Genomic DNA, 25,237 nt, shown 5'->3' with positions numbered 1-25,237 from the left:
TACACGCCCTTAATTACAATTATTGGTTAGTACCTTAACAACTTATATGGGTTCGTACAGTCTCTCACTTTCATTTAAAGCTATAATGTCCTTTAATTGATGTGCACATACTCCAGAAGAGTGAGGGGGGCAGTTCTGTTCAGTCTCTAATTGGGTCGGTGGTCTCTATCTCCCACTGCCGCCTTTACCTTTCCCTCTGCAGATCCGTGTCGTTTTTACCAATTGCCCGGTTCTCGGCTGGTTTTGCAGAGAGATGTTCCCTTATTATCACCAGCCTTCTGTTCCTCTTCAGGGGCATATTCGTTAGCAAGGCGTGCGTCGCTTATACAACGCGTACAAACACACAAGGCCTTGTTAACCTTCCTACGGCTCTTTGCTTCTTGCTCAGTGAAAGATGCCAGTTTCTAAGGTACCTCAGGGGTAACACAAGCCCGGCCTCTCCTCTGCTTCCAGCCTGGCCGCCACCGAACTGCACCGTGTCCCCCAGCGCCGCGGGCCGGGGCCCAGCGGGACCTCGCCCCCCCGGCTGCGGTCCTGACCGATGCTGCCGGCTGGAGACACCACCCACGCTGCCTGTACACCGCCACTGCCCGCACCCGGAGAGCGGAGCTGCCTTCCCGCACCGCCCACGTGCGAAGACCAACCCGGGGCCGCGGGCCGCCTCCGCCGCCTGCTGCCAGCCCCAGCCCCTTCCCCTCACGGACCTTCCCCCCGCGGCTCCGCCCCCCCAACTCGTGCTTGTGTCAGCTGGTCCTGAATAAACGCCAGTGTCTAACGAGCCGCCGCCGTGTGCCGGGGTGCGGGTGGGGGCGGCCCCCGCAGCGGGCTCTGGGGTGGGAAAGCGAAGCCACTCCCCGCCCCGCCGTCTGTCCTCCGGCGGCCGCCGTAGGCGGGGCGTGGCGCTGCCCGGAAGGAGACGTGTGTTTCGGGAGGAAGGCGGAAGCCATGGCGATGGCAGAGGCCGAGTGGGAGCCGGCGGGGCTGCTGCCGGCCCCGGGGGCGGGTCTCGACTGGGGTGAGCTGGGCTGAGCGCGGTGGAGGGGGGTCCGAGGGGTGGTGCCGGGCGGTGGGGAGCTCCCCGTCGGGGCCGGGCCGGCGCTGAGGCCGCTGTCTCTCCTGCAGAGGCGGTGCTGGGCGAGGAGCTGAGCGAGCTGCTGGGCGCCGCGGAGCCGCGGCGGGCGCCGAGGGACGAGCCCGAGGTGAGTACCGGGCACTCCGGGGAGCAGCGCCAGGGGTTTCAGGGCGGCTACCTGGCGGGAGGCACTCGAGCTGCCGGGGTGGAGTGCTGGAGGCTTTACAGGCCTTTAGCCGTTCAGCCCTGCCTGAGCTGCTGAGGTGCCGGGCTGTCCGTCTGTGAGTAAGCTGTCGGCGTCAAAGCCGGAGATTTACAAGCCGAGGTTAAAGGCGAGAGTGTAAGGTGAAAGTGTGAGGGGCTGCGCCCAGGGAAAGCTGTGTTGTCACTGACCTGGTGAAGGGAGACTCCCCCTGCGCGGCCGTGCTGACGGGAGAGTGCGTTTCTGGGCTCCATTGGAGGAGAATTGTGGAGAAGTGTGGGCCCGTTACATCTGTGGCCACCCATGCTATGCTTTGTCACTTTGCCTGTAATATGACTTCTTGTATTCTTGTCTGGTTTTGGATTTTCTCCTAAACCCTTTGCTTGCAAACCATTTCTGATCATATATACTGCTTTTTCTGTCCCGGGGTATTTTCCTCATGGATTCTTCACTGCCTGTTTTTCCCCCGCCATTTCTCTGCTCACCGTGTCCTACTCCACCTCCAGCACAACCCCTGGGTTATCCAACATCAATCTCAAGTACTAAGAACATGCGTACAGGCATCGTAGAGCCAGGTGCTGTAGAAAACTTGGGAACTGCTGCATTGTACAAGGGCAGGGTATCCCCATCAGCATTAATTATCTGTGTGGAGGTTCTCACTGCACAGCTCAGGCTGTGGTTTTTGGTCATTCTTCCCATAAATATGCTCTGATGAGTTTTTTCTTCATCCTAGCCTGTGAATACTAATGTCAGTGCACTCTGCAGACTTTCTGAGCCTCCCTTTATGAGGCAAGTTGAGAATGTAAGGAGAGGTAGGTTTGCAGGATAGTTTTTAGCAGGAAAATCTTTGCTATATATTTGTATAAATTTGGCATGTAATATTTGTATCTTTCATGCAAGTGCTCATAAAAATGTTACGTTGAGTAGGGAACTGAGACTTACAGTTGCATCAGTAGAAAAAACGGAGCAAAAACCTGATCACTGTCTTAAAAGTCACACAATAAATAATATATATGAAGTGATTTTAGTCTCTTTTTTTCTGTTGGAAGAGGAAACTGGAGTCCCTGGCTTTAGAAGATGATGATGTCAGTTTATTCAAATATAGGGAGGCCTAATACATACTGTTCATCAGATCTTGGGCAAGTCAGTCCTTGTGTCTCTTCTTGATGGAAAATTGACACTGATGCTGCTTTTGTTTATAAAGTGCTTTGAGATCTGATGATGGAAGGGCATCGAGTTAGTCTTTCAATTAAGATGAAGGGGAGGATGCCAACAAGTTGCTAAAACCTGTGTTTTATATAAAGTGGTACAGTGACTGGACTTAGAACTTCCACTTTACAAATTACTGATGTGCAGTACAAATTACAAAGTACAGTAATTAGCAATGGTCTGAAACTGGTATGCTCCTTTCCTACAGTTCTAAGCTTTAAAAGAAGCCTTGTCTTGTGTATTCCATTTGGGAATTGTACCCTTAAGGCAGCAGAGATAAAAGCCCTTAAGGCAACTGAAGTGATAGTTTTGTTTTGTTTTCCAGAGCTATAAGAATGTGAACATAACGGCTGGTGTTTTCAACGTATATTGTCTTTTTGTATTGTTTCTTTTTCTGAACTGTCATTTCAGGAAAATGATCTCTGTAACTTTCATTTTGATTTGGATTTGATGTCCTGGGACTCGGATCTTTGGAATCTTGCAGGCCATACTTATGAAGGTAACTTACCTTTTGTATTTTGCAAGTGTGATTATTCCCCCCCACCACCCCATAAGGGTGAGCTGTTATAACTTCAGGATAGTGGTAACTTATGTGAAACTCTTTGATGTCCTGCAGCATTTGCCTCTGTAATGAGAAGTCACGCTGTGCTTCTGTACAATAGGTACAGCTGGTGAGGGCTGCTCTACAAGCTAAGCTGTTTAGTATCTTTAATCTCACTATGTTTTCTGCAGTGCCTTGCTTCAGGAATTAAATAGCTGGTGTAGGGCCATATGTTCTTTACTGATCTTCCGTAGTTAAACACTTGTACAGTAAAATTTCTTTATCTGCCTCTTGCAGATGAAAGTGTGAAGACAGAACCCTTATCACCAGCCACTTCGAGTTGTTCGGTTCCGTCTCCGTCGTCTGTCGACTCTCTGGTGCAGAATGTGCCTGTATGCAGAAACCTCCATGTAACACACATAGCAGCAGTCATTCACAACCAGCTGGGACAAACAAAAGGCCCAGTGATTTACTTGTCTCACCAACTTCATGGCATTAGAAGAAACAGCTTATTTTTTCAACCCCTGCAAAAACACCTTCCCTTCAGTGATGTTTTCCTTCCTCCCCTGCTGCGACCCATTCTAAAAAGAGCATGTTCAGTTCTGTTTCCTCAGTTGTGCATATTGGCTTGGTTGCCAAACAAAATGCCTTCTAAAGTCTAGCAGTTGCTGGCATCTGCCCCTCTTTGCAGAGGGGCAAACGGAGAGGTACTTTTTTGGTTTTCAGTAGTACTTGGCATTGACCAGAATAAAACTGCAGAACAAAAACTTTCTCCTGTTCGCTGAAGCAGCGATACAGATGTGATGAAGGCTGCTATACTCTGAACTGCTAGCGGACACATTTACATGTTTCTGAAATGTTAATCTCATGTACTCTGCAGGATGATGTGGACTTCAGCTGTAGCTCCCAGATGTCTCCCATCTCTCTCTACAGCAAGAGCTGCAGAAGCCCAGCATCCCCCGAAGGAGACAGAGGGAAGAAGCCTGCTGTCAGCATCACTTCTCGGTCTGGTATGAAAGACTGGGTTACTCTGTAGATAGTGCGTATTGTCTTGCATGTGAATGTTTAACTAACAAACACTAGTATATCCTGTCATTTCTGACTTGAATTTGTGATCAGATGTGTCTGTTCTTAACAGATATTATAGATGGGTAAAAAAAAAAACACACACCAAAAGCCTTGTTATTATTGCTTGAATTCTTTATTCTGTATCTTCTGGTCCAACTCTGATTCTTTTTTTCTTCCCTAGCAAATAATTCTGCAAGGACCCTGAAGAGGTGTGGTCAGACAGTGTCCAGGCCTTTGATACAACCCAAACCTCTCTTGCCTGCTGTACCAGAACCTCAGGCTAATCTTGGCATCCCGGCTAAAACCATCATTATTCAGACTCTTCCCACCCTTGTGCCACTGCCAAAGCATCAGCCAGTTGTTAACATCCAGCCAGCACCTCCTAAAGGTAGGTGAATTATTTTGACCGAGCCAGGTCTTGAGGGTAAACACTGTATCTGTTTGGGATGGTTGCTAGGATAAAGTTTGCTTTGGCAGGTGAAATGGGAGGGGCAGGAGAAAAAAGATGCTTCCTACATGCTTTGCTGAAAAAGCTTTAGGGTGAGAAGATGGCCTTATTCCTCTCTCATGTAGTCCGATGAGAAACAGCACTCAGCTGGGCGTTATGTGGAATGGAAGGCAGTATAGCAAAAGAGACTACGTTGAGCACTGGCAGTTGTGGAGCTAAAACTGCTGATTTGGAAGCATCTCTAGGGACCCTTTGCCCTGCTCCACTTATGACAGCAAGTGGTACATAAGGTGATTACAGTGCTATTCTGTGGGAAGCAAAGGAAGATACAGCAGGATCAGTTAGGATGGCTTGAATGAAGCTTGAAAGCTTGGGAAGAGTGATAAGAGCTTTTTTTTTACCCATGTGAAACTGCCACAGGATGGTGGAAATATGAGTTTATGGCTTTCTATCTCAGCATCAAATAGGATGTTGTGAAATCTGCTAAAAATTGAGAGCTTTGTTAGAGGTTAGAAAAGTTGCTTACAGCTGCACACTGATGTTGATGAGAGGCAAATGATTTTCTGTCCACTGATAATTCTTCATTCCTCCTGTTGACCTGTAACAGATTTTTGAAATAGCTTGAGCCTTCATTTCTGTATCCAAAGCATTATTTTACTCTTCAGCTAAGGCAGCATGGACATTACTTGCATTGCCGAAATTGTCACATGCAGTTGCTCATTTTCACCAGCTGATGGCTGCAGCCTCTTGCAGTTGACTGTACAGGCTCCGAGACACGGAAGGAAAAGGAGACAAATACTTTAAGGGCCTGTATCTAGAAATTATTGCAACAGTGAAAAATTCGTCTTCATTACTAATTGCTCTTCCATCAGGAGTTAAGCCAAAGCTGGAGATGCTGACATTTGTTACAACATGCCTAAGATTGTTAGACTGCTTAGAACACAGTCAGTGTGACCTAATTCTTATTTCTTCTGATGTTCCAGTTGATAAAATACCATCTGGAATAAGGAATGTTGGGGATATGGATTTTTTGGATACAAGTATAATACTGTGAATATCAGTTTCTCCTTCTCCCTGGAGAAAAGTCAGGAGAGTAGTTTCTGTGAGGAACTGTAGAGGAAATACTTTGGGGAAAGTATTTCCATGGCACGTATTTTCTTTAACCGATGACGCGTTTAAAAATTCTGTTGTGCTGCTTCCATAACAAAAGCCATAAGGATCTTTTTCATTAATCAAAATCCCTTGCACATGGTAAGTTGGAGCTACCAGTGTGAAATATACCATTATCTTCAAAGGAGCAGGAGGAATGATATTTTTATAGTCCCTTTCATAAAGCTTATAGAATAAAGCATGATCTTAGAGCATCACATACTTCATGCATAAAAAATATTGTTGAAATAATCTCACATTTCCCATTTGACGTTCTTAAATAGGGTAGTACTAACTTATGATGTCTTCAAGCTCAGCTCTGCAAAAAAGGAGATTTAATCCTACACCTCATACATAAAGATTTTGGTGCTAGGTGAATTACTTCATTTTCCACCTTCCAGAAGGTTGGGTAAATGCTGTAATACGTCATTGTGCATTTTGGTTGGAACGCTCAGCTGGAACATGCTGTTTGTGAAAGCTGGAGAGGTCATCCTGTTACAAAGGATTAGAGAGACGTTCATGTGTTTTCTGACAACAAAATATTACTTAAGCACCTGCTTGAGTTAACTGTAGTTGTTGGACTGAAATTTCTTGGAAGTGACTGTTTTTAATTCCATTTCAAAATCTGTCAATATTGCCTCATTTTTTTCTGCTTGCTTTTCTTTAAGCTTTGTTCAGCTTGTGCATAAAATTTCTTACCTAAGACATTTCTTAAAAAAGATTTGTCTTGTCTTAGTGTGAATTAAAGCTTTAACTTACGTTTTGAAAGTGTAACTTGCATTGTTGTTTCTCTGTGCTGATTCTGACATTGGTTTGTATAGTATGAGTCACTTCTGTGTAGTAAGTTTTCCATTGATTACAGCAATAAAGTAGGGATGGACAAAAGGGAGAGGGAGAATTGAGGTAAGCTGGCTAAGTTCTTTGAAAAAGTTGCTCGAAGTGCATCAAGCATCAGCAATACTGAAATTAGTAACATTTTGAAGTTTTAACTTCTATTAACTTTGAAGAGCTTTTGGGAGAGAGCTTGATTTATTGGATCCTTTTAATATGTGTAGTTTTGGTTTGCAGGATAGCCCTGCAGGCTTTTGAGATTATTTTTTTTCATTCCTCTCCTCTGCAGTATACTAATGCTCTAGAATTGGACTTGAGATAGATGTGAGGGGCAGGAAGAGGCAGGAGACTTTCCACCTCCTGTATCAGTATTCCCCTACAAACTAGTCATGTACAAATCAATTTCATATAACACCAAGCACTCCTGTTTGTTCTTGTGTTGTAGGTCAATCGGTGGTGCTCCCCCAGCCCACCGTGGTACAGCTCCAGGCATCTGGGGTGCTTCCTGCCTCCCAGCCGGTCATTGCCGTCACCGGAGGGACCACACCACTTCACAACCACGCAGTGAACACGTTGTCTCCAGCTGCTGGAAGTGGCTCAACAAGTGGCAAAATACCAGTGACTAAGCCCTTGCTTCAAAGCACCACACCAGCGATGGGGCTGGATGTAAGTTCTGACCATGTGATGATAGCTAATAACCAAAGCTTGGAAACAGTTTTCAGTTACCTGGACGTGGGACATAGTGGGAGAACCAGGTCACTTTTGAGGTTTCAGGAAGAAAAAGCTGTAGTTGGGCTCGTCTAATAGGATTTCTAACAGCAAACAGGGAATTCGACAGCTTGGCAAAGAATTGGGAGGAACAGCTTGATAATCTGCTGACCTACCTGGAGTTGCAGACCAGGTATGCAAGCATTGTGGCAGAAGACAGTGCTAATATATTTTTTTCCTTCACTTGTCTTCTCAACTGCAAGCTCTCAATGACTGGAGCTCTCTTACACAAAGATTTGATCTGTCTGATTTTTGATTAGTGCTAAATCATTTTTCTAATCCGTATAATGAAAGTAGAAGTAGATGAATTGGGAATGTCAGCAGTAGGCCTGATTCTTTTTCCATCCCCTTTATCTCCCCAGATTTTACTCATCATTTTTAGAAACTTCGGGTATTGAGTTTCATGTGATCCTAATCTCTTCAGGCTGCCTTTTGATCATATACTGAATGAATAGAGAAGGGGTAAGCTCTCAACAGTCACTGCACAAACAAATAACTTTTTCCACAGTAGCTGACAGTAAGCGGTCGCTATAAACAGAAATAGCTTTTGATATGTGTAGGGTTTTTTTTCCCCCCTTCAGCTTTGACATCTTAACTAGCTATCAAGCTGGGTGCTAACTTGATTTAGTTCTTAGTAGTTTGGAGCTGCTTTGGTTGTGTGGTGTTGTCCAAAGGAGGGCACGGTTGCGGAAAGTACCGAAGCTGCTTGTTTGTGACTTTTAAACTCTCGGGGTGTCACTCTCCAGTGTGGTGTTCCAAGCACAGTTGTCGTGAACTGAGAGTCCTATCGCATCTCTTGGTGTGAGGGAGAAAACACTGGTGTCCATTCCCATGAAAACTTGCAGTATAGTCACCTGCTTATTAGCAGCGCAGGGCACTGTTTCTCAAAGGCATGTGCCTTCTGGCTTCTTTGGAGGGATGTTGTTGTATGGTTTCCTAGTGTCTGAGAATTGCCACTCCTGCTTGATGTTAAATTTTCTTCACTATTCGTCTTTGTGTGGGGGGCTGCATTTTCAAATGAAAAATTATTTGCTACAAGTAATTCAGCAGCCAGACTGCAATGGAAACCTAATCTTGAATTTGCGAGAAGCTAACAAAGGTCTGTCAGTAGACAGACCAGTTGAGCGCTGCATTTTTAAACGATAATTGTCTGCCATGCAAAGCCAAACTGAAGAGACCTGTCAGCAGTTGTTAGATTTGTGACTCCCTGTGATCAGGACTAGCATGTCACCTTGGCATTGTCTGAATATGAGGTTTAATTGACAAAACCCCCGTATTGTCATCACGCTTCATATACACATCTGTGACAGTGTAGATGGGGTAATGAATAGCTGTTTTGAATAATGGTTTTGTGGGTGTTTCCACCTGAAGCTGTTCTAGGAAGGCAATTTTAAGACTTGGTATCAGCCTAAATGCTGCATGTCTTACCTGTGCTTATTGAAACACGAAAAAACACTTGCAACTGCTCTTTGGCACGTACTGTGAAACAGCATTTTGAAAAAGAACAAATGTTTCAGGATACAGCTGGCGCCAGCAGGGTTAAAACATCTTGCGACTGCTGTAGACACCATATGTGGCGCTCAGAGCTGCACAGATGTAGCTGTCACTTGAGCTCTGTAACACGTGTTTTTGTTTGCTAATCTCTGCAGATGTTGCAGGATAAAAAGAAACACTGCAGGACTTTCTTTCGGGCTTAGGAGGGATAAACTGTTATATTATAACACTCAGCCCTTCCAATGGGTTAGACTGAGATTAGCTGATAGCAAGCCATACGCGTGAGGCTCTGCATTGTGCTTGTCCTGATGGCACACGTTTATGCAGCTTGGCAGCCACGGGGAAGTACCAGGCTTTCAGTGCGGTCACTCTTCACTGGGAAACTGGTCAAGAACTTTACACTAGGAAATTGGACGAAAGAAACGCTGCCTAAGCAAGTTACTCTTCCGGTTGAAGGAAAGAGGCTTTTAACTAAAAAAGCAGATTGCTTTTCTTGTTGCAATTAAATGATGTGAGGACATAAATGGTAAGTGTGTGAGGGAATCCTGTTTAGTTGTGTCCTTATAGGGCCTTTCTCTTGTGTTTCCACTTTGTAGTGAAAAAGCATTTAATTCTGCCTCCCAGTTGTGTTGATTAAAAAAAAAAAAAAAACATAAATTGAAAATTTAGAAAAAATTAGATTACGCAAAAGTACTTCAACATAAGTGTGGATTTCTGTTAAAGAATCCTATTTTCTATGCTGTAGTCAAGTTGTGTTCTTTTGAGTTAGAGACAAGAAAACTGAGATCTTTCATAAGAACAGAGAAAACACTTGTATAGGTTTTATAGTCCTGCATTTGAGATGCATTTTCAAAGGCGGCAGCTTTCATGGGCTGAGGTAAGAAGCCAGCCAATGTAAAGTTAAAACGATTTGTACTTTCAGCTCTTTGTTAACTTTCCCAGTGTGTGTACCAAAAACTGTGGAATGTGGGAGACATTCTTATCGCCTTGTGCTAGAAATATAGCTTACGTTGGAATGGAGGTGAAATTTTCCTCAGAACTGAGTTTTCACTGGAAGACTAAATTGAGGTAGCAGTGTTTATTTGCAAAGTGCATGACTCTTTGTAAAGCCTGAAGACAGAGGACAATCTGCATCTAGTTAGTACTATTTGAAGCAAGGTTTTGCAATGAACCTTTCACTTCCCCATATTTACAACATCTTTCTTATGTGCGTGTTACGGTGGCATAGTTTTTAAAGCTAGGCAGCAAAAGCCACATCACTGATTAATGTTTGACTTTAATGCCAATGTTTTCCAATGTCACTGTGCCTCCTCAGAACCAGAAATTACTGTCTTGACTGGTAAATTAGTACAATGCAACCTACGAAGAGGGAGACTTCAAAAGAAGTTAGCAGAGGTGTTTTCTACGCTTCATCTTTGTTCGGCACTTCTGCAAAGCAATGTTACTCAAGCAGTCTAACATTATATATTAGTTCCTCTCTCTCTTCTGATTATCAAAATGCTCAAGCAAGGGACATGTTTGTCTTGATGCCAAGCCACCTATGTAACGCCTAGTGCCACACTGCTTCCAGGTTCAAGCATTGTTGCACCATTTCACACACACAACTCTTTCTGTTTCCTGCATCAGATTTAGGCAGGATCAAGTGTGCGGTTGTAGCTTTTTCCCCCAGAAAATCCAGGCAAGTGCTTGAGGGCTCACCAAGGACCTTGAACTTTTTTAGGGATTGTCAATTAAAACAAAGTAACTTAAGGACATGAATAGCTTGGTTTCATTTAAGCAAGCTTAAGAAACGAGTGGCATAGACTGAAATGCAGTGATTGCACAGACTGCCTTGAATCAGACTGGGAAGAGCTGCATGACAGCATTTGGAGAATGCTGAGTGAAGGAGGGCAGTCTAGATAAATACCATCTGAAACGTAGCTGGTAGTGTCTGAAATAGCGATAGGTGTACCTTAGGATGTACTTTAGTGTACAAACACTGCACTGGTGCTCTAACTCCGTGTTTTCTCCAGGGAAGCAAGTGGATTTGCCAGAGTTTGTAGACACATAGTCAAAAGCTATCCACTAGTGAATAATCCTGAGCAGCTCTGCAAACAAGAATGGATGTAAACAATTTGGTCGTCTTTGTTTGACTTCATGATGCAAAACCTCTTTTTAAAAAGAGGAATGTAGTTACTTTTTGGGAATATCACACAACTCAAGCCAAAGCTGCTGCATGAACTCATTATTTCATCTCTGGACAGTTGAAAAGATCCTGGCCAAAACTGGTGTGTTCTATACACTGCAGTCGTTGGCTGACCTGAATCTTTTTTTTCCAAAGTTTTTATATGTCTGCAGAAGTTTTCTTAAGTGTTGTGGTACTTAAAAAAAATTCAAGACAAAGCTTAGTGTTAATGAAAATATGTTAAAATCTTTTCCTTCTCCACTCTCTGCTAAAGAGAGAAACTGGAGTAAGTACAAATAGTTTCACAGACTTTTGGTGGTGGTAGCAGACTAGACATATAATAAATGATCTTTACAGAAAGCAATTAGATCAATGTGGAGACAGTCCAAAATGTTAATGCACTGTAACGTGGGTTTTTTTTAGTCTTTGTCACCAGACTGCAGTATCATGAAGAAGAATGACTTCTTCAAACAGCCTGTAGCCAATTTTCTTTGCAGACACCAAAGCCCTAGAGCAGCATATTGTCTGTGTGTGGGTATATACAGGGAGAGAGTTGGAAAGCTATGGTTGGGGTTCTTTAAGTAGCCAGACCTTAACTGAAGCACACTGTCTGTGTTCATTAAAGTTAATATTCGGTGACTTGTTTATTTCGTCCTAGAGTGATACTTCTAGGATAGTTCTTGTCTTTTTTTCTTTAGCTTTCATGCTCTAATAGATACAAGTTACTCCAGCGCGTATGTTGGTAGCTACTGGAGGACGTTCAGGTCTGTGTAAGATACAGCATTCAGTTCTCTTTCAAAGTAAACATCATTAAGGCACATCCTGTTGCAGCTTAATAATGTAATGGAAGTGTTCTCTCATTGGTAAAAACAGAGTTGCTGTTGCTAATCTGTGAGGGAAAGGAAATCAACAGACTAGTGTTTAAATTTAGGATTTCATGTAGTTCTGTATAGCTCTGCAGTATCATCATTGTCCTTTTCAGCAGCAAGATGCTTTCAGTCTAAGTTGTCCCACTCAGTGCAAACCACAAAATGAGTAAGTGGTAAGAGATGATAGACTGTTCCTGCTCGGGAAAAAAATCAGTCTCATCAGGACTGTTGGAGAATGGGGAGAGGTTATTTTAACTGTTCTGGTCTCGTTTTGCAAACTGAATGCCTGCTAGTGGTTGGAGTGAGTTATGTGCCCTTCTGGAGTATATTTGCCAGTTTAGCTTCATCCAGAGGGAATACAGTTTGTGTGCTCTATCGGAGACTGTTCTGTGATGTGAACCAAAGCACATTAAGTGGGACAATCAGGAAATGTGCATCAACGCCACACTCCTGATCTGAATTAAAATGACAGTGTAGATGCACCCAGAGACTGCATTTAAACTGCCATGTAACTGCTTGATACACACAGAATGTGCAATCTGAGACAGTATTCAAAATTCCCAAAACTATATAGCAGAGCTAGAAAGGGTAGAGAAACAGGTGTAATCAGTGTGGAAATGGTTTCCGTGCAAGACAGACTGAAAAACCATAGGATTTTCCAGTTAAGAAAACAGATGACTAATTGTAGCCTGTAAAATGGTGTACGGTAAAGTGAAGGTGGAAGACATTCCTGCTACCTTGCAAAGCCGTAGATATGTATTTCTTGTCTTCGTGATGTGATTGATGAAATCAAGCTGCTGCTTGAGTATACATTTTGTGTCTCCTACACATGGAAGTTTGAGAACGCAGGAGAAAACAGAGACAGCACAGGACCTCTTTTTTCATTATTAGTGAGCTATAATTCTTGGGTTCCTAGTTGCCTCCCTGCTGAACATTTCAGCTCTTTTGAAGCAGAGGGCTGGAAGCTATCTGTGCAGACTTCTGACAAAATAGAGGAGCAGAAATTATGCATGGAATAAAGGCACTTTTAACTTGTGGATCATTAACAGGCCTCAGTACTGTCTGTCCAGGTCAATGTCTTGAGAAGGCAGCAGCGCATGATCAAAAACCGGGAGTCAGCCTTTCAGTCACGGAAGAAAAAGAAAGAATACATGCTGGGACTGGAGGCGAGGCTGGAGGCAGCCTTATTGGAGAACGAGAAACTCAAGAAAGAAAACAGCACACTGAAGAAGCAGCTGGATGAAGTAGTATTAGAGGTAAGAGATTGTGAGGGAGATCTGTCGTCTTATATAGACAGTTGCTCAGGTGGCAGGCACTAGAACAGAATGTCTTCCAGTCACGGAAATGTTGACTGGAAGACCTGTGGGGGTTTCTAACCCAGCTTCCCACTCCAAGCAGGACGTTCATCAACTCTAGGTCAGGAGAGCTGTCGCATTATCTAGTTGACTTTCAATTCTTTATTTCATGGTGCTTCTGAAGATTTCACTGAGAAGATAGACTGGATAGAAGCTGAATATAACGTACAAATAAAAGAGTTTTATTTTTAAGTAGTTCTGGCATGTATTCTTACATAATAAGGCAAATATAAATCTAAAAAGCAAGCACAATTTGGTATATTTAGCTTTTGACATACCTTTGCACGTCTGTGCCCCTTTTTTATCGCATGTCTCCTCTGTTTTTTTTCTGTCTAGAACCAGAAGCTCAAAGTATCATCTCCAAAGAGAAGGACCCTGTGTGTGATGGTGATACTGGCTTTCATAATGTTGAATTATGGTCCATTGAGGTAAGCTGCCTAGGAATTCCTCTTTGCATAGCAAGTTTGCTGTCCTGCGATTTTTGTTTGAATCTTTAACATGGGCAGTATTGTTTTTTAAAGCCTTGAGCTTGAAACCTGAATTCTGTCCGTAACTCTCCCCTTGCATAGGGGAAGACTCAGCTGTATAATGGTTCCTCCTTTGGAATCCTTCTGTCAACACGAGCTAGATCTTGTATTTTTAATTTCTCTTGGCTTGGCATTTTAAGTGCAGCATATAGCGGTTTGTCTGCTCCATTTATACCTGAAGAGATTAAAGACCTGTGTTTTCCTTTTAGAAAAAAAAGTCACAGACTTTGGGAGCTCATCTGCTTGTTTATACCTGTGCTAATGTCAATAGCCATGAGTTTAAGCTGCTTCTAGTTCCTAGTGCAGGAGGTACCACTGTTCAGTGCGTTGCAGTCCTGACCATTAGATGTGTCTAGCAGCAATCTTCCTTATTACAGTGTAAGCCCTATATTATCTTCTAGATCTGGTGAAGTGGTGAAGAGGTTCTTCCCTCCTCTTAATTAGTTGAAGTGGTAATCAAAAACCTCTCCTGTTCGAACCGTATCAGTGGGACATAGAAACCAGAGAGCAGGAAGGAAATGCTGCATTACTTCCCAGACACTTTATAAAGAAATCTGTGGAAGCGATGAAACTAAAAAGGGATATTTCTTGTACCTATCTGTCTAGTTAACCCGGCTGTGGGACATAAAGACCTTTTATATGAAGCTGTTCGCTTTTTCAAAAAGGGAGGATGTTTCAGTAGATTCCCAGTCAGCAGTGTCTCCATTTGTTCTCAAAACCCCAGTCAAACTAAAGGAATGGGATAAATCTGGAAGAAGACTTTGTTTCTAACTATGATAAACTTTTACAATGTTGGTGTTTGTATTTTTAATAATACTAGAAAATTTGCTAAAGCTGAAATTACTTTTGAAGTATTTGCACTTATTGCAAATACTGTTTATCTCAGGCAGTGAAATACAGCTGATAATTTTACTTTGATATGGATGATTTCAAGGTAGACCATTTCTTAGTGCATTCAGGGTTTATATTGGGATTTTTGACTATCAGGCAGAAAAATTAGCTTCCAGATATTAAGCATTTGATTTATACATCCCATCTGCATTTGCAAATGTTACCACTCACTTGAGAGATACTTGGTGAGAATTAATAGAACCAGTAATCTTTCTGAAGCTGGGAGGAATTTTAGTTGCCTCCACATTAGAGTGAGGAGTTGGAATGCATGAAGCTCTTGTTAGTTTTGAGAGGCTTGGAAACATACAGAAGATGGGTGGGAAGTCTTTTACCACAGTACTCTAAAGTTTCTGTGTCAGCTTCCCTATTCCCAGGAATGAGTAAGGTGTTGAGCTTGATGGCAAGAAACTGCTGTCAAAGTAGACTGGAAGGTCCGTTTGTGTCCATATCTCTGCAATAATCGGTAACTATAGAAATGTGATGGGGTTAATTTCTTGACCGGTTTGATGTTTAATAAAGTAGATAAAGCAAAAAGAAATTCCTGGATGTCTGGCTGTTCTGGGCCAGTGTGGTAGCTGAGCATGCCAGTGTAATTGCTGTGCCTGAACTACGTGCCTCGGTGCCTGGGAAGGTCACGGAACAGATCCTCCTCAGTGCCATTACACGGCATGTGCAGGAGAACAGGGTGATCAGGCCCAGTCAGCATGGGTTTGTGAAGGGCAGGTCATGCCTGTCAAACCTGATCTCCTTCTATGATAAGGTGACCCACTTAGTGGATGAGGGAAAAGCTGTGGATGTTGTCTACCTGGATTTTTGCAAAGCTTTTGACACCGTTTCCCACAGCATTCTCCTGGAGAAACTGGCTGCTCATGGCCTGGACAGGTGTACTCTTCGCTGGGTAAAAAACTGGCTGGACAGTCGTGACCAGAGAGTGGTGGTAAATGGAGTTAAATCCAGTTGGTGCCCAGTCACAAGTGGTGTCCCCCAGGGCTTGGGGCTGGGGCCATTCTTTTTAATATCTTTGTCAACGATCTGGATGAGGGGATCGAATGCACCCTCAGTAAGTTCGCAGATGACACTAAACTGGGCGGGCGTGTTGATCTGCTTGAGGGTAGGTTGGCTCTGCAGAGGGATCTGGACAGGCTGGACCGATGGGCTGAGACCAATGGTATGAGGTTCAACAAGGCCAAGTGCCAGGTCCTGCACTTGGGTCACAACAACCCCACGCAGTGCTACAGGATTGGGGCAGAGTGGCTCAAAAGCAGCCCGGCAGAAAAGGACCTGGGGGTGTTGGTGGACAGCCAGCTGAATATGAGCCAGCCGTGTGCCCAGGTGGCCAAGAAGGCCAACAGCATCCTGGCCTGTATCAGGAATAATGTGGTGAGCCGGACTAGGGAAGTGATCATCCCCCTGTACTCGGCACTGGTGAGGCCCCACCTCGAGTACTGCGTTCAGTTTTGGGCCCCTCGCTACAAGAGGGACATTGAGGTGTTGGTGTGTGTCCAGAGAAGGGCTACAAAGCTGGTGAGGGGTCTGGAGGACAAACCTTATGAGGAACGACTGAGGGAGCTGGGGCTGTTTAGCCTGGAGAAGAGGAGGCTGAGGGGAGACCTTATCACCCTCTACAACTACCTGAAAGGAGGTTGTAGAGAGATGGGGGCTGACCTCTTCTCCCTGGTGACAAGTGATAGGACAAGAGGAAACAGGTTCAAGTTACGTCAGGGGAGGTTTAGATTGGATATTAGGAAACATTTTTTCACTGAAAGGGTTATTAAACATTGGAATAGGCTGCCCAGGGAGGTGGTGGATTCACCATCCCTGGAGGTGTTTAAAAAAAGGGTAGATGTGGTACTTTAGGGACATGGTTTAGAAGTGGTTTTTGCAGGATAGGTTAACGGTTGGACTTGATGATCTTAAAGGTCCCTTCCAACCTCAGCAATTCTATGATTCTATGTGGTCTGCATCAGTATTGGATTTTGGCAGTGAAGAGAAATGTAATAGCAAATTTGCAAGGAACTGCTCTTTTCTGCCTCTTTTTTTTTTTTTTTTTTCCCCCTAGCAGAATAAATTCTTGCCCTGCAATTGAAATACTAGACTGTATCAAGGTGGTGTGAATGTTTATTGTGTAGTACCCTTTGGAAGGCCCAGAATCGGGGATATACAAACCATTACTTAAGATTTCACTCCTCCCATACATATTTTCTTCCTCTTGTAGAGGTGTCACTGGAAGGTGGCTCCATGAATGTGGTAGTCGTGATTGCTGTTCTGCTTAGTCCTTGACAACAGAAAGTTCCAATATATGTGATGCTTTTCAGTCCCTGCAACTTCTTACAGAAATAAGTAACTTTTTGTTACAATATCCATGCTAGCTTATAGTTCAGCAAAAGTACTTTTCTCCCCTGAATTAGCTAACTATGGAATACCTAATTTCTATGCAACAGTCAGCTGGAGAGAGATATGATTTGAAACCTTGTGGCAGCGTGGCTATTTCTTTTATGTAGGAAATCATTTCACTTGCACACCCATATGGAGGTGTGACAGCATTCGGGCACAGGATTCAAACATATTAGCAGTGAATATTTCATTATTCAAAACCACTGAACCATTGCAAAGAGAGAGTGACATCCAAAAAAAGCAAAATCATGGGAAATTCACCCCCTAAATTCTGTAGCAGACTTTGAAATTCCCTGAGCTGGCCTTATTGTAAGATGCTTCTCAGATTCTTAATTGGAAGTGATAGGATTCTTTGAAGGCTAGAGGTAAAACAAAAGGACACGTATATAGGTTTTCTCTTTAGTTGCCTGTTTCTGTCAAATCAGAGAAAGCAGGGAAGCGGTTGGGTTGTTTTGGGAAGGAGATGTGGAGCTGAAGGAGAGGCAGTCCTGCAAACCCTCCCTGGCCTGCAGTGGGTCAGTAGAGGTGCAGTGTTTGGGTGCTTGGCATCCCACAAAAAACCCATCTGGGTGGTTGGCTTTGTAGTTAGTTCCGTGTTTTGTTCTGCTTTAATGGATGTGTGTTGCACTAACACTCATTCACACATAATTTTGTTTATTGGTCTTAAGTCTTTTTGACTGTGTATGTAAGTGGTGAGATGTTTGTGATGTTTCATGGAGAACTCTGAGGCTGTGCTGTTTTGTTGTTCTGAGATTATGGGAAGCAATCCAGGATGTGGCAGCCTTTGTCAAACAAGTTTAGCAGATAAAATTATTCTGCTCACACATTTTTTCATGCTGACAAACATAGTATGTGTGTGGGTAATCTGTAACATTGGACTTGGGAATATGAGAGCAGGGCTGAATGTCTGGTAGAGAAGCTGGCGCATCAACCCAAGAAATCTGTTTGAAAATATTGTAGGGAGGCTCTAGTCCAGTCTGCTTAATTGCCAGCAAGCTTTTCAGAACATCCTTCAGGCTTGGATGTGGCACCATGTTATCTCTGAGAAAAGAATGTAAGTTGAATTAAATATAAATTTAATATAAATGTAAATTGAATATCTTCTAGTCATGAAAGTGGTTTGTACAGAGTTTATGGTAACTCTGCATTATATTGTACTATGTTACTAAACTCTTTCAGGTTTGTTGATATTTTTTATAGAAAACTGGAACTTTCAGTTATTAAAAGCAGAAGTAATTTAGCAGGAATTCTGTTAGTGTAAGTTTCTATTTTATCTATTTGCTTTATACTAGAAGAAAGGCGCCCAGGAATTTCCCATCTGTGTGTCAATGAACTATTCTCTAATCTTTGTGAATTGTTTGGATTTGGATTTAACATCGATAAAAACTTCCTTTTATTATTATTTAAGAATGATTGGTGAGGTGTATGAAGGGAAAAGGGTACATTTTGATTCAGTTCCTTGGAGAGGTCACCCCCTTGCCCCAGTCTTACATACCACGAGGTACAAGACAGGAATTGGCAACCCACCGTATTTGCACAAAAGGCAGTGAGCATGCAAACCTTGGCGTGCAGCAGGGCTGGGAGCTGGAACCACGACATCTGGAGGCAGGTATCTCTGAGAGACAGTGTCTCCTGCCGCCATGCTTGCCCTCTGTGAGAGCTGGTGTCCGTCAGCACGGCTGTGTTCTCAGCTGGCATGGCACCCCTGAAAGACTGCTGACTTCTGGCATTAAGAAACATCTAATTAGCTGTGCATTTTTTTTATCACTTACAACACGAAATCTGAAAATCTTCAAACTGTTACAGTTCCTAGATGCCTCTCTTTTACGTGTTTAATTTCACATTTGTGTTAGACTGTGCCTGGGTAGTAACCAGATCTGAAAATTTGTTAAACAAGCACAAACAATGCTGAAACAAATGGAAAAGAAACACATGTTCTAGTCTAAACAACCCATGTATTTATTTTGGGAATATTTTTCTTTTGTTTTTCTTACCTGTTACCATTTGAATATAAATTGCCTTGCATGTTTGGTTTTGTTTTTTGTTTTTTTTAATGCAAGTCCTACATGTGATAGTAAAATATTCGCAGAAAACTAACCCAACTAATGTATAAAAAGTAGGGAAGGCAGAATGATCACAGAAGATGCAAAACATATGTTTTCTGCATCTCTGCTTCTTGGGGCAGTAGCAGCAAAGCATGTAAGCCAGGTACTTGCTAGTGGTCCTAGCATTATTTTCTTGGCTATGAAAAATGTTCAACCAGTTATTTTATTTTTTTTTTTAACCCTGATCAGTCTGATGAAGCTTCCATGGTGGTCATCATCTAACAACAGGGCATTTACAAAGATGTCAGCCAGCCAGAATGTGTCCTAAATACCACTTCAGATATTTAGTGGACAGAAAACAAAGAAAAATATGAAGTTCAAGAGAGGAAAGGCAGATCTGTAAAGAGACTGGAACAGGGGGTTTGATTTTTAATATTTTTATTATGTTTGGTTTTTCTTACAAGTTGGCCACGTCTGTATGGCTGGAACCCCTTTCAAACTGGAAAACAGGCTTGATGATGTAACCAAAAATTCTTAAGCTGTATTTGTGGTGGAGGATGACTAAGGTGGTGATTGATGGAGTTAAGTAAAGCTGCTGCTTCAAAATCTCTTGTGTCCTGCTGACCTACAGCAGCTGTGCTAGAATTGCTGGCCCTTTGTAGAGACTTCATTGCAGCTCCTCTGTAGAGTGTTGTGATGCGTTTTCCTCCACTTTCCAGGACTGTCCTGGAAACTGAATAATCTATTAAAATTTAGATTCACTGAGCAATCTGCAAATAAAGACACCAGTCTGGGTAGCTGAGAACTATCATTTGTCTGTTGTTGTCACAGACTGCAACAAATGAAGAAGCAGTGATTTTTGACTCCTGAAAGACGTAAGGATGTGTCTCATTTCCTAGGTTGGTAGCACAAACATTAGGAAAAAACCCAGAAGTGGTAAGATTAATCATCTTTTACTAAAAATGAAGAAATTGCCCAAGGTTTGTTCAGCGGCATCCTACCACAATCTGCTGCTTCTAAGGATGAAATAAGCAAAAAGCCAAGTCTTTCACCAGCACCCGGATTAGTATTCCTCCTAGTCTGCAGGCCGCTAGTCAGTACTAGCGTAGCCTGCTGAGATTTTGGAGCACGCTTGATTTGGGCTGCTGAAAGCAGCATCTGTTGAGCACACCTGTACTGGTATCGGTATGGTTTAGAAACCTTACTTGACCTGAGCAATCTTGAGTTGGTGTGTGGGGAAAGCAGGATTATTCTGAGGTTTGGTGCATTCAGCAGTGTTTTTGTGCAAGTTTGCTGCTGTTTGAGCCTTAATGCTGGACTCCTTGATTAAAGAAACAGACTTGTCTTACGGAAGGCAGGAACCTAGGGATACCTCGGTGGTGGGATGTTAGAGAAATAATTTTGTAGTTCCCTTAAAGGGAGCATTAGCTGTGTGTGCAAAGGAGGTAAATTTTTTACCATAACATCACACACTGCAAGTGTTGTGTTGCTGCAGTGATTTTTGCGGTGTATGTTGGGTGCTCAGTGTTGCTGCAGCGATTTTTGCGGTGTATGTTGGGTGCTCAGGTTTGTCAGTGCAGATCCCACCCACAGCACCCAGTCCTGGGCCAAGGTCTCAGTATGGTCTGGACCTCAGCACTGTGCTGCCCTGGCAGGTGAGCTCAATCATGAGATCAAGGAGTGTCATGGCATGTTTGAAAACACCCCAAATTTCCTCTTGAGTAATAATGTGCCGAGCAGACTAAAGCCATGTGTCTGGCACCTGCCTAAAATGAAGGGCAATGACTAGAAACTGAAACACAGTATCTGGTTTATTTTTTTTTTTTCTTCCTGTTGCCTTAGCGATTTTCCTGATTGTGTGTGTGTGCTCCTTCCTCACTCCATTCTAGTGTGAAGTCGGGCAGGTTAGTTGAAACCACCGAAGGCTTGCAGTGTGATGGCGGAGGAACTCGCCAGCCAGGCTCCTTGCTTGGCTGTTGCCACCTTCCAGCTGAGGCAATGGTGGTGAACTCGGAGTATTAAACACTGCACCTGTGGCCCACAGTTTTCTTCAGCTGCAGGTTAGATGGTGTTGTATAAACCTCCACTGACTGCTTGAAGCATCTCTAAAAGATGTTCTGAGAACAGAAAACCACTAATTGTGGTCTGTACAACAGAGTGAGTTTCTTACTCTCAGTTCATCCAATCCTGGTCTTTTTTGCACTCGGTGAAGGATAGAAAAGGATTGTTTCTCTGCCATTTGCAAGCCTCGATAGCCTTCCATATATCTTCAGGAGGTTAATAGACTTAAATGTGATGTATACCTGAAGTATGCTAACAAATATACATAAAAATGATGACAGTCAAAGGGCTATTAATTTCTTACACGCTAGTAGAGAGGAACTGGTGAAATGTGAAAACTATTAGATGAGAGCAAGAGGCATGTAACAGTGCCATGTTAGCCAGTTCCTTCTGGCTGCCAAGGAAATATGGAGCTCTCTGAGTATTTTATCAAAAACAGCAGAAGCTCCAGAAGACGTTTATGGCTCTTAACACTTAACAATATGGGAAACTTGCTTTAATGTTTGTGACACTGAAAGAATACATTTCAATGCTGAGTTGAGTGTGCATTTGTGTTGGAGATGGCCCAAAGCTAGAAGGCTGCTTCTGTAGCACACCTTTGGTCTTGTGTTGTAGTTTCTCATTGAAGAGAGAGAGAAATCGAGAGGAAATGGACAGGTTGAATCATTCATACTTGGGTTCAGGTCCCAGACCTTTCAGAACCTCTCTTGATGGGTTGGTGCTTGAATAAAATCGAATACCCTTGATTTTCTTAGAAACTACAGCTGCAGGAGCAGGAAGTGATTCCTTCCTCTTTCCTTTACTGATGACAGCCACATGTTCATCTGGCAGAGTTGTGCCTTGGCCTGGCTGTGCTCACTTGCCTTGTCCTGCTGGTGCAGTTGCCGAGCTTGCACAGAATGCCAGATGCACTCACTGATAACTTACCCTTTTCTCTATGCCTTCAGCTGCTGGGCTGAGAGTGAAAGACAAAGCTTTTGCCCTGAATGAACATTGCAGTGGAGGCTGCTTGCATCAGGCCTGCCCAAGCCTTGGTAATAAAGGTCAGCCCACTTCCAAATACCTGTAGTTTTCCAAGCAAAAATAAGTGCTCTGTCAATACTTGCTTTCATCCTTTCTTTTCTAACAGCTCTATTAGAAATAAATTGCTTTTTAAAGAAAGCAAAACACAAGAAAAGGACAGAGATTGTCCCTCTGATTTGGGTTGCCTTCCTCATCCTCCCCAGCAGAGGAAAGAGGCTGGGTTCCTCTTACCAGCCCAGCACTCACAGTGGGTAGCTCTGGAGCAGCCTGGCAGAAGAAAGGAAGGTAGTGCCTTGCTGTCAGCAGATGGTGCCCTCATCGAGAATAAGAAAGGAGAAATACTTTCCAGAGAGCTTTTGGCACAGTGGCAGCCTTATCTGGAATCACTTAGGAAGAGGACAAGGTCCTCGGTTGGTGTCTCCTTTCAATGTCAACTTTAGCCCATTCAGAGCATCCCAGCTTATATTCGGAGATGGTTCTGTCCCCAGAAAACTCTTTGTTATGATATCACTATTGGCTTTTGTCTACAAATTACTGTACAACGTAAGTGTACAGTGTTTGTTCAGCCAGAAGTACAACTGAAATTTAGTCCTGGCAAGACCGGCTTTCACATTTATCAAACTGACATTCAAACCAAAGAAGTAAAAATACAGCTAAAATATCAGGTGCCATTGAATGCCTGGAAGAACCATGACAGAAGTGTTGTTTTTCTTTCCCTCCTATAATCAAATTTATCTACGCTTCAGAACAAACATCTGCATGAAGTATTTAGTGGTTCTTTTTTTCCTTGGATCTGGTTTTGAATCTTAAACAAGCTGATAGGTCAGCCAGCTTGGACAGGGTGTTTGTGGCTGTGTAAAAACCCTTTAATGCTCATGGTATCTGGGATGTCCAAACGCAGGCTGCAAAGCCTTGGTAGGCACCCCATGCGTGTAAGTTTAGCCAAACAGAAGAGGTTCCATCTTCCAATTTCTAACTGGTTGTCTTTCCCAGTAAAGCCTTTTTTTAGCTTTGGTCTTTCTTGACTTTAAACGTGGGGTAGTAACTCAATTACTGCAAATAGTAGGACTTGCTTAGGGGAGACATGCCAAAGTGCTCTTTCTTTTCCAAATTCTTATCTTATAGCCCAACAAAATGAAAAAAATGTCCACACTTTTACCATCTGACATATTAACACTTTTTTTAAGGAGCTGTTGATATCTTAGCTGAAGATACTGTTTTTCAGAAGCCTTTTTCCCTCCGAATGGGATAATCTGCGTTTCTTTTTCACTGTTTCTAGCCTCTTCTACCTTATGTTTTAAAATGCTCAATATTGACTTCATCTTCAGTGGCATGGTGTTGGGATTTGCTCTGTAGACCCCTCCTGGTCCAGCTTGTATTGTTGCTCTTCTGCTTATCACTTGTAAAGCTCAGTATGCCTCAGGTGGGCAGGTGTTTCTAGGTGTAGCTTTGCAGGAGAGGTCCATCCTTCATCCCAGCTGCTAAAGGTCCTAAGTCATGCTTTTTCCCCCCGTGCCAATTTGAGATGTTGAGGGAGGAATATTTCTGATATGCTGTGTCTCCCTCATGTACCCACCTGGCAAGGAAATGTCATTGAGAATGGTAAGTCGGAGTATATATACATCATTACCTACATGTCCTCTCCTATCACCTGAAGATGGAGCCCTATTTACAGACAAACTCCACAAGTGACCTCTTGTGGGAGAAAGGAAGGAGAAGAAAGTACAACAGAACAACAACAACTTCTATTCAGATGGGTAAAAAACCTAACAAAACTCCCCAAGTAACTAGAAGGTGGAAGCAGGGCGGTATTTTAAGTAGTGGGGTTTTCCTCATCCGAAATGAAAGTTCTTTTGGTTTTGGGTCATTGCCACAAACCAAAGAAGCAAGGAAGGGGAATTGTTTGGGTTTTCCTTTTTTTTTTTTTTTTTTTTTTTAAGACATATTTGAGAAGGAAGCTTTTACTAAAAAAATGAATGGGAAAGGAGAGGTAAATACAGCCCATGTAGCTTAAGGCAGAAATTGCTGCTAGCCCTGCTTCAGAAGAAGTATTTTGTGGAAAGTAACAATCGTGGTAAAGGAAAGGGCATTGGAATGAATGCCGTAAATAATACCATATTGTGTCCTCAAGTTGGTGTCCACATTCTCAGAAGTGAGAGCCATGGTTTATATCTGTAAGGATGGCAAAACATACTCTGTTTGCCTCCTCCTTTGTCTTTTGTTGCTGAAGATATCTTCTTCCAGGTCAATACATCCCATACTTAGCTGCTGCCAAAAGTGAAATTTTAATTTTGATGAAAAGATGAAGGTGTTTTAAGCATAAGAAGAGTGAAAATAAACAGTTCGTCTCTATTAAAGCTGATATAATAAAATGAGGTGTGTGTGGTTTTGAGTGGCTGTACAGCTAAAACAACTAAATTACAAAACCTGAAGGTTAGCTGTGATTGCGGAGCGGTGCTTATCTTTATCTTTGATGGACTTGGTTTGGATTTCCCTACTTGTGTTCAGAGTTTAGGGTGAACTGGGGTAGCAATATGTTGCATGGGCCACTTCACCTCAAACTTGTCACCTTGCCAAGCTGGAACCTGAAATAACAAGAATCGCCTTTGCAGAACAAGGCAAATAGGAAGAACCATCATGGAAAAATGCAGATTTGTTACAATTCTACTGATTAGATATTTGTCAGCTTTAACTAAATAATTACATGGAAAGTTTCTCTGGTTCAGTGTGTCATTTTGAACAGGGAAGAAGTAAGACAGGATAAAACACCAGACCCGCTGGATGGCTGATACACGTCAGGCTGGGGAGAAACAGTTTGCAGGAGAGTTAGAACTTTCAGCTCTTATGATGGATATTCTTGGTTTTATGTATAAACTTCCAGTTACTTTTACCTGTTACGGCTCCAACTTAGGTAGAGTAGGGACGTTTCACAGAGGAGTGACTTCCAGCAGGGACGTGTGGCATCCCTTTAAGCATCAGCCTTAGTTTTGAGCTCTGGTTCTGCGCTTGGTATGCTGCCGGCTGTGCTGATGCTTGCATTGGAAGAGAAGAAACATGATCTCATAAGACACAGTAGACAGTGGAGATTGTTTCTGTAAAATTGGATAGCCTGGTGTCCAGCTTTCC

At 43.0% G+C, this 25,237-nt stretch overlaps 1 protein-coding gene across 10 annotated transcripts in view; it reads left to right on the top strand.

The window, feature by feature from the left end:
• ATF6 (activating transcription factor 6) overlaps window positions 1–25,237 on the top strand; it is a 94,897-nt gene that overhangs the window by 11,193 nt on the left and 58,467 nt on the right. For 4 of the 10 annotated variants that reach the window (XM_074597182.1, XM_074597181.1, XM_074597186.1 and 1 more), the window contains exons 12-20: window positions 454–1,015; window positions 1,123–1,199; window positions 2,895–2,982; window positions 3,322–3,416; window positions 3,905–4,034; window positions 4,274–4,480; window positions 6,966–7,186; window positions 12,865–13,071; window positions 13,507–13,598. In XM_074597182.1, coding sequence (XP_074453283.1) covers window positions 454–1,015; window positions 1,123–1,199; window positions 2,895–2,982; window positions 3,322–3,416; window positions 3,905–4,034; window positions 4,274–4,480; window positions 6,966–7,186; window positions 12,865–13,071; window positions 13,507–13,598 — 1,679 coding nt within the window. Of the gene's footprint in view, window positions 1–388; window positions 1,016–1,122; window positions 1,200–2,894; window positions 2,983–3,321; window positions 3,417–3,904; window positions 4,035–4,273; window positions 4,481–6,965; window positions 7,187–12,864; window positions 13,072–13,506; window positions 13,599–25,237 lie in introns of those variants that run through there. The other 6 variants (XM_074597185.1, XM_074597184.1, XM_074597179.1 and 3 more) reach the window with 4 other exon arrangements.

Source organism: Larus michahellis, chromosome 8 (assembly GCF_964199755.1).
Source record: "Larus michahellis chromosome 8, bLarMic1.1, whole genome shotgun sequence".
NCBI lineage: Eukaryota > Metazoa > Chordata > Aves > Charadriiformes > Laridae > Larus > Larus michahellis.
This window is presented reverse-complemented; position numbering and strand designations above follow the sequence as displayed.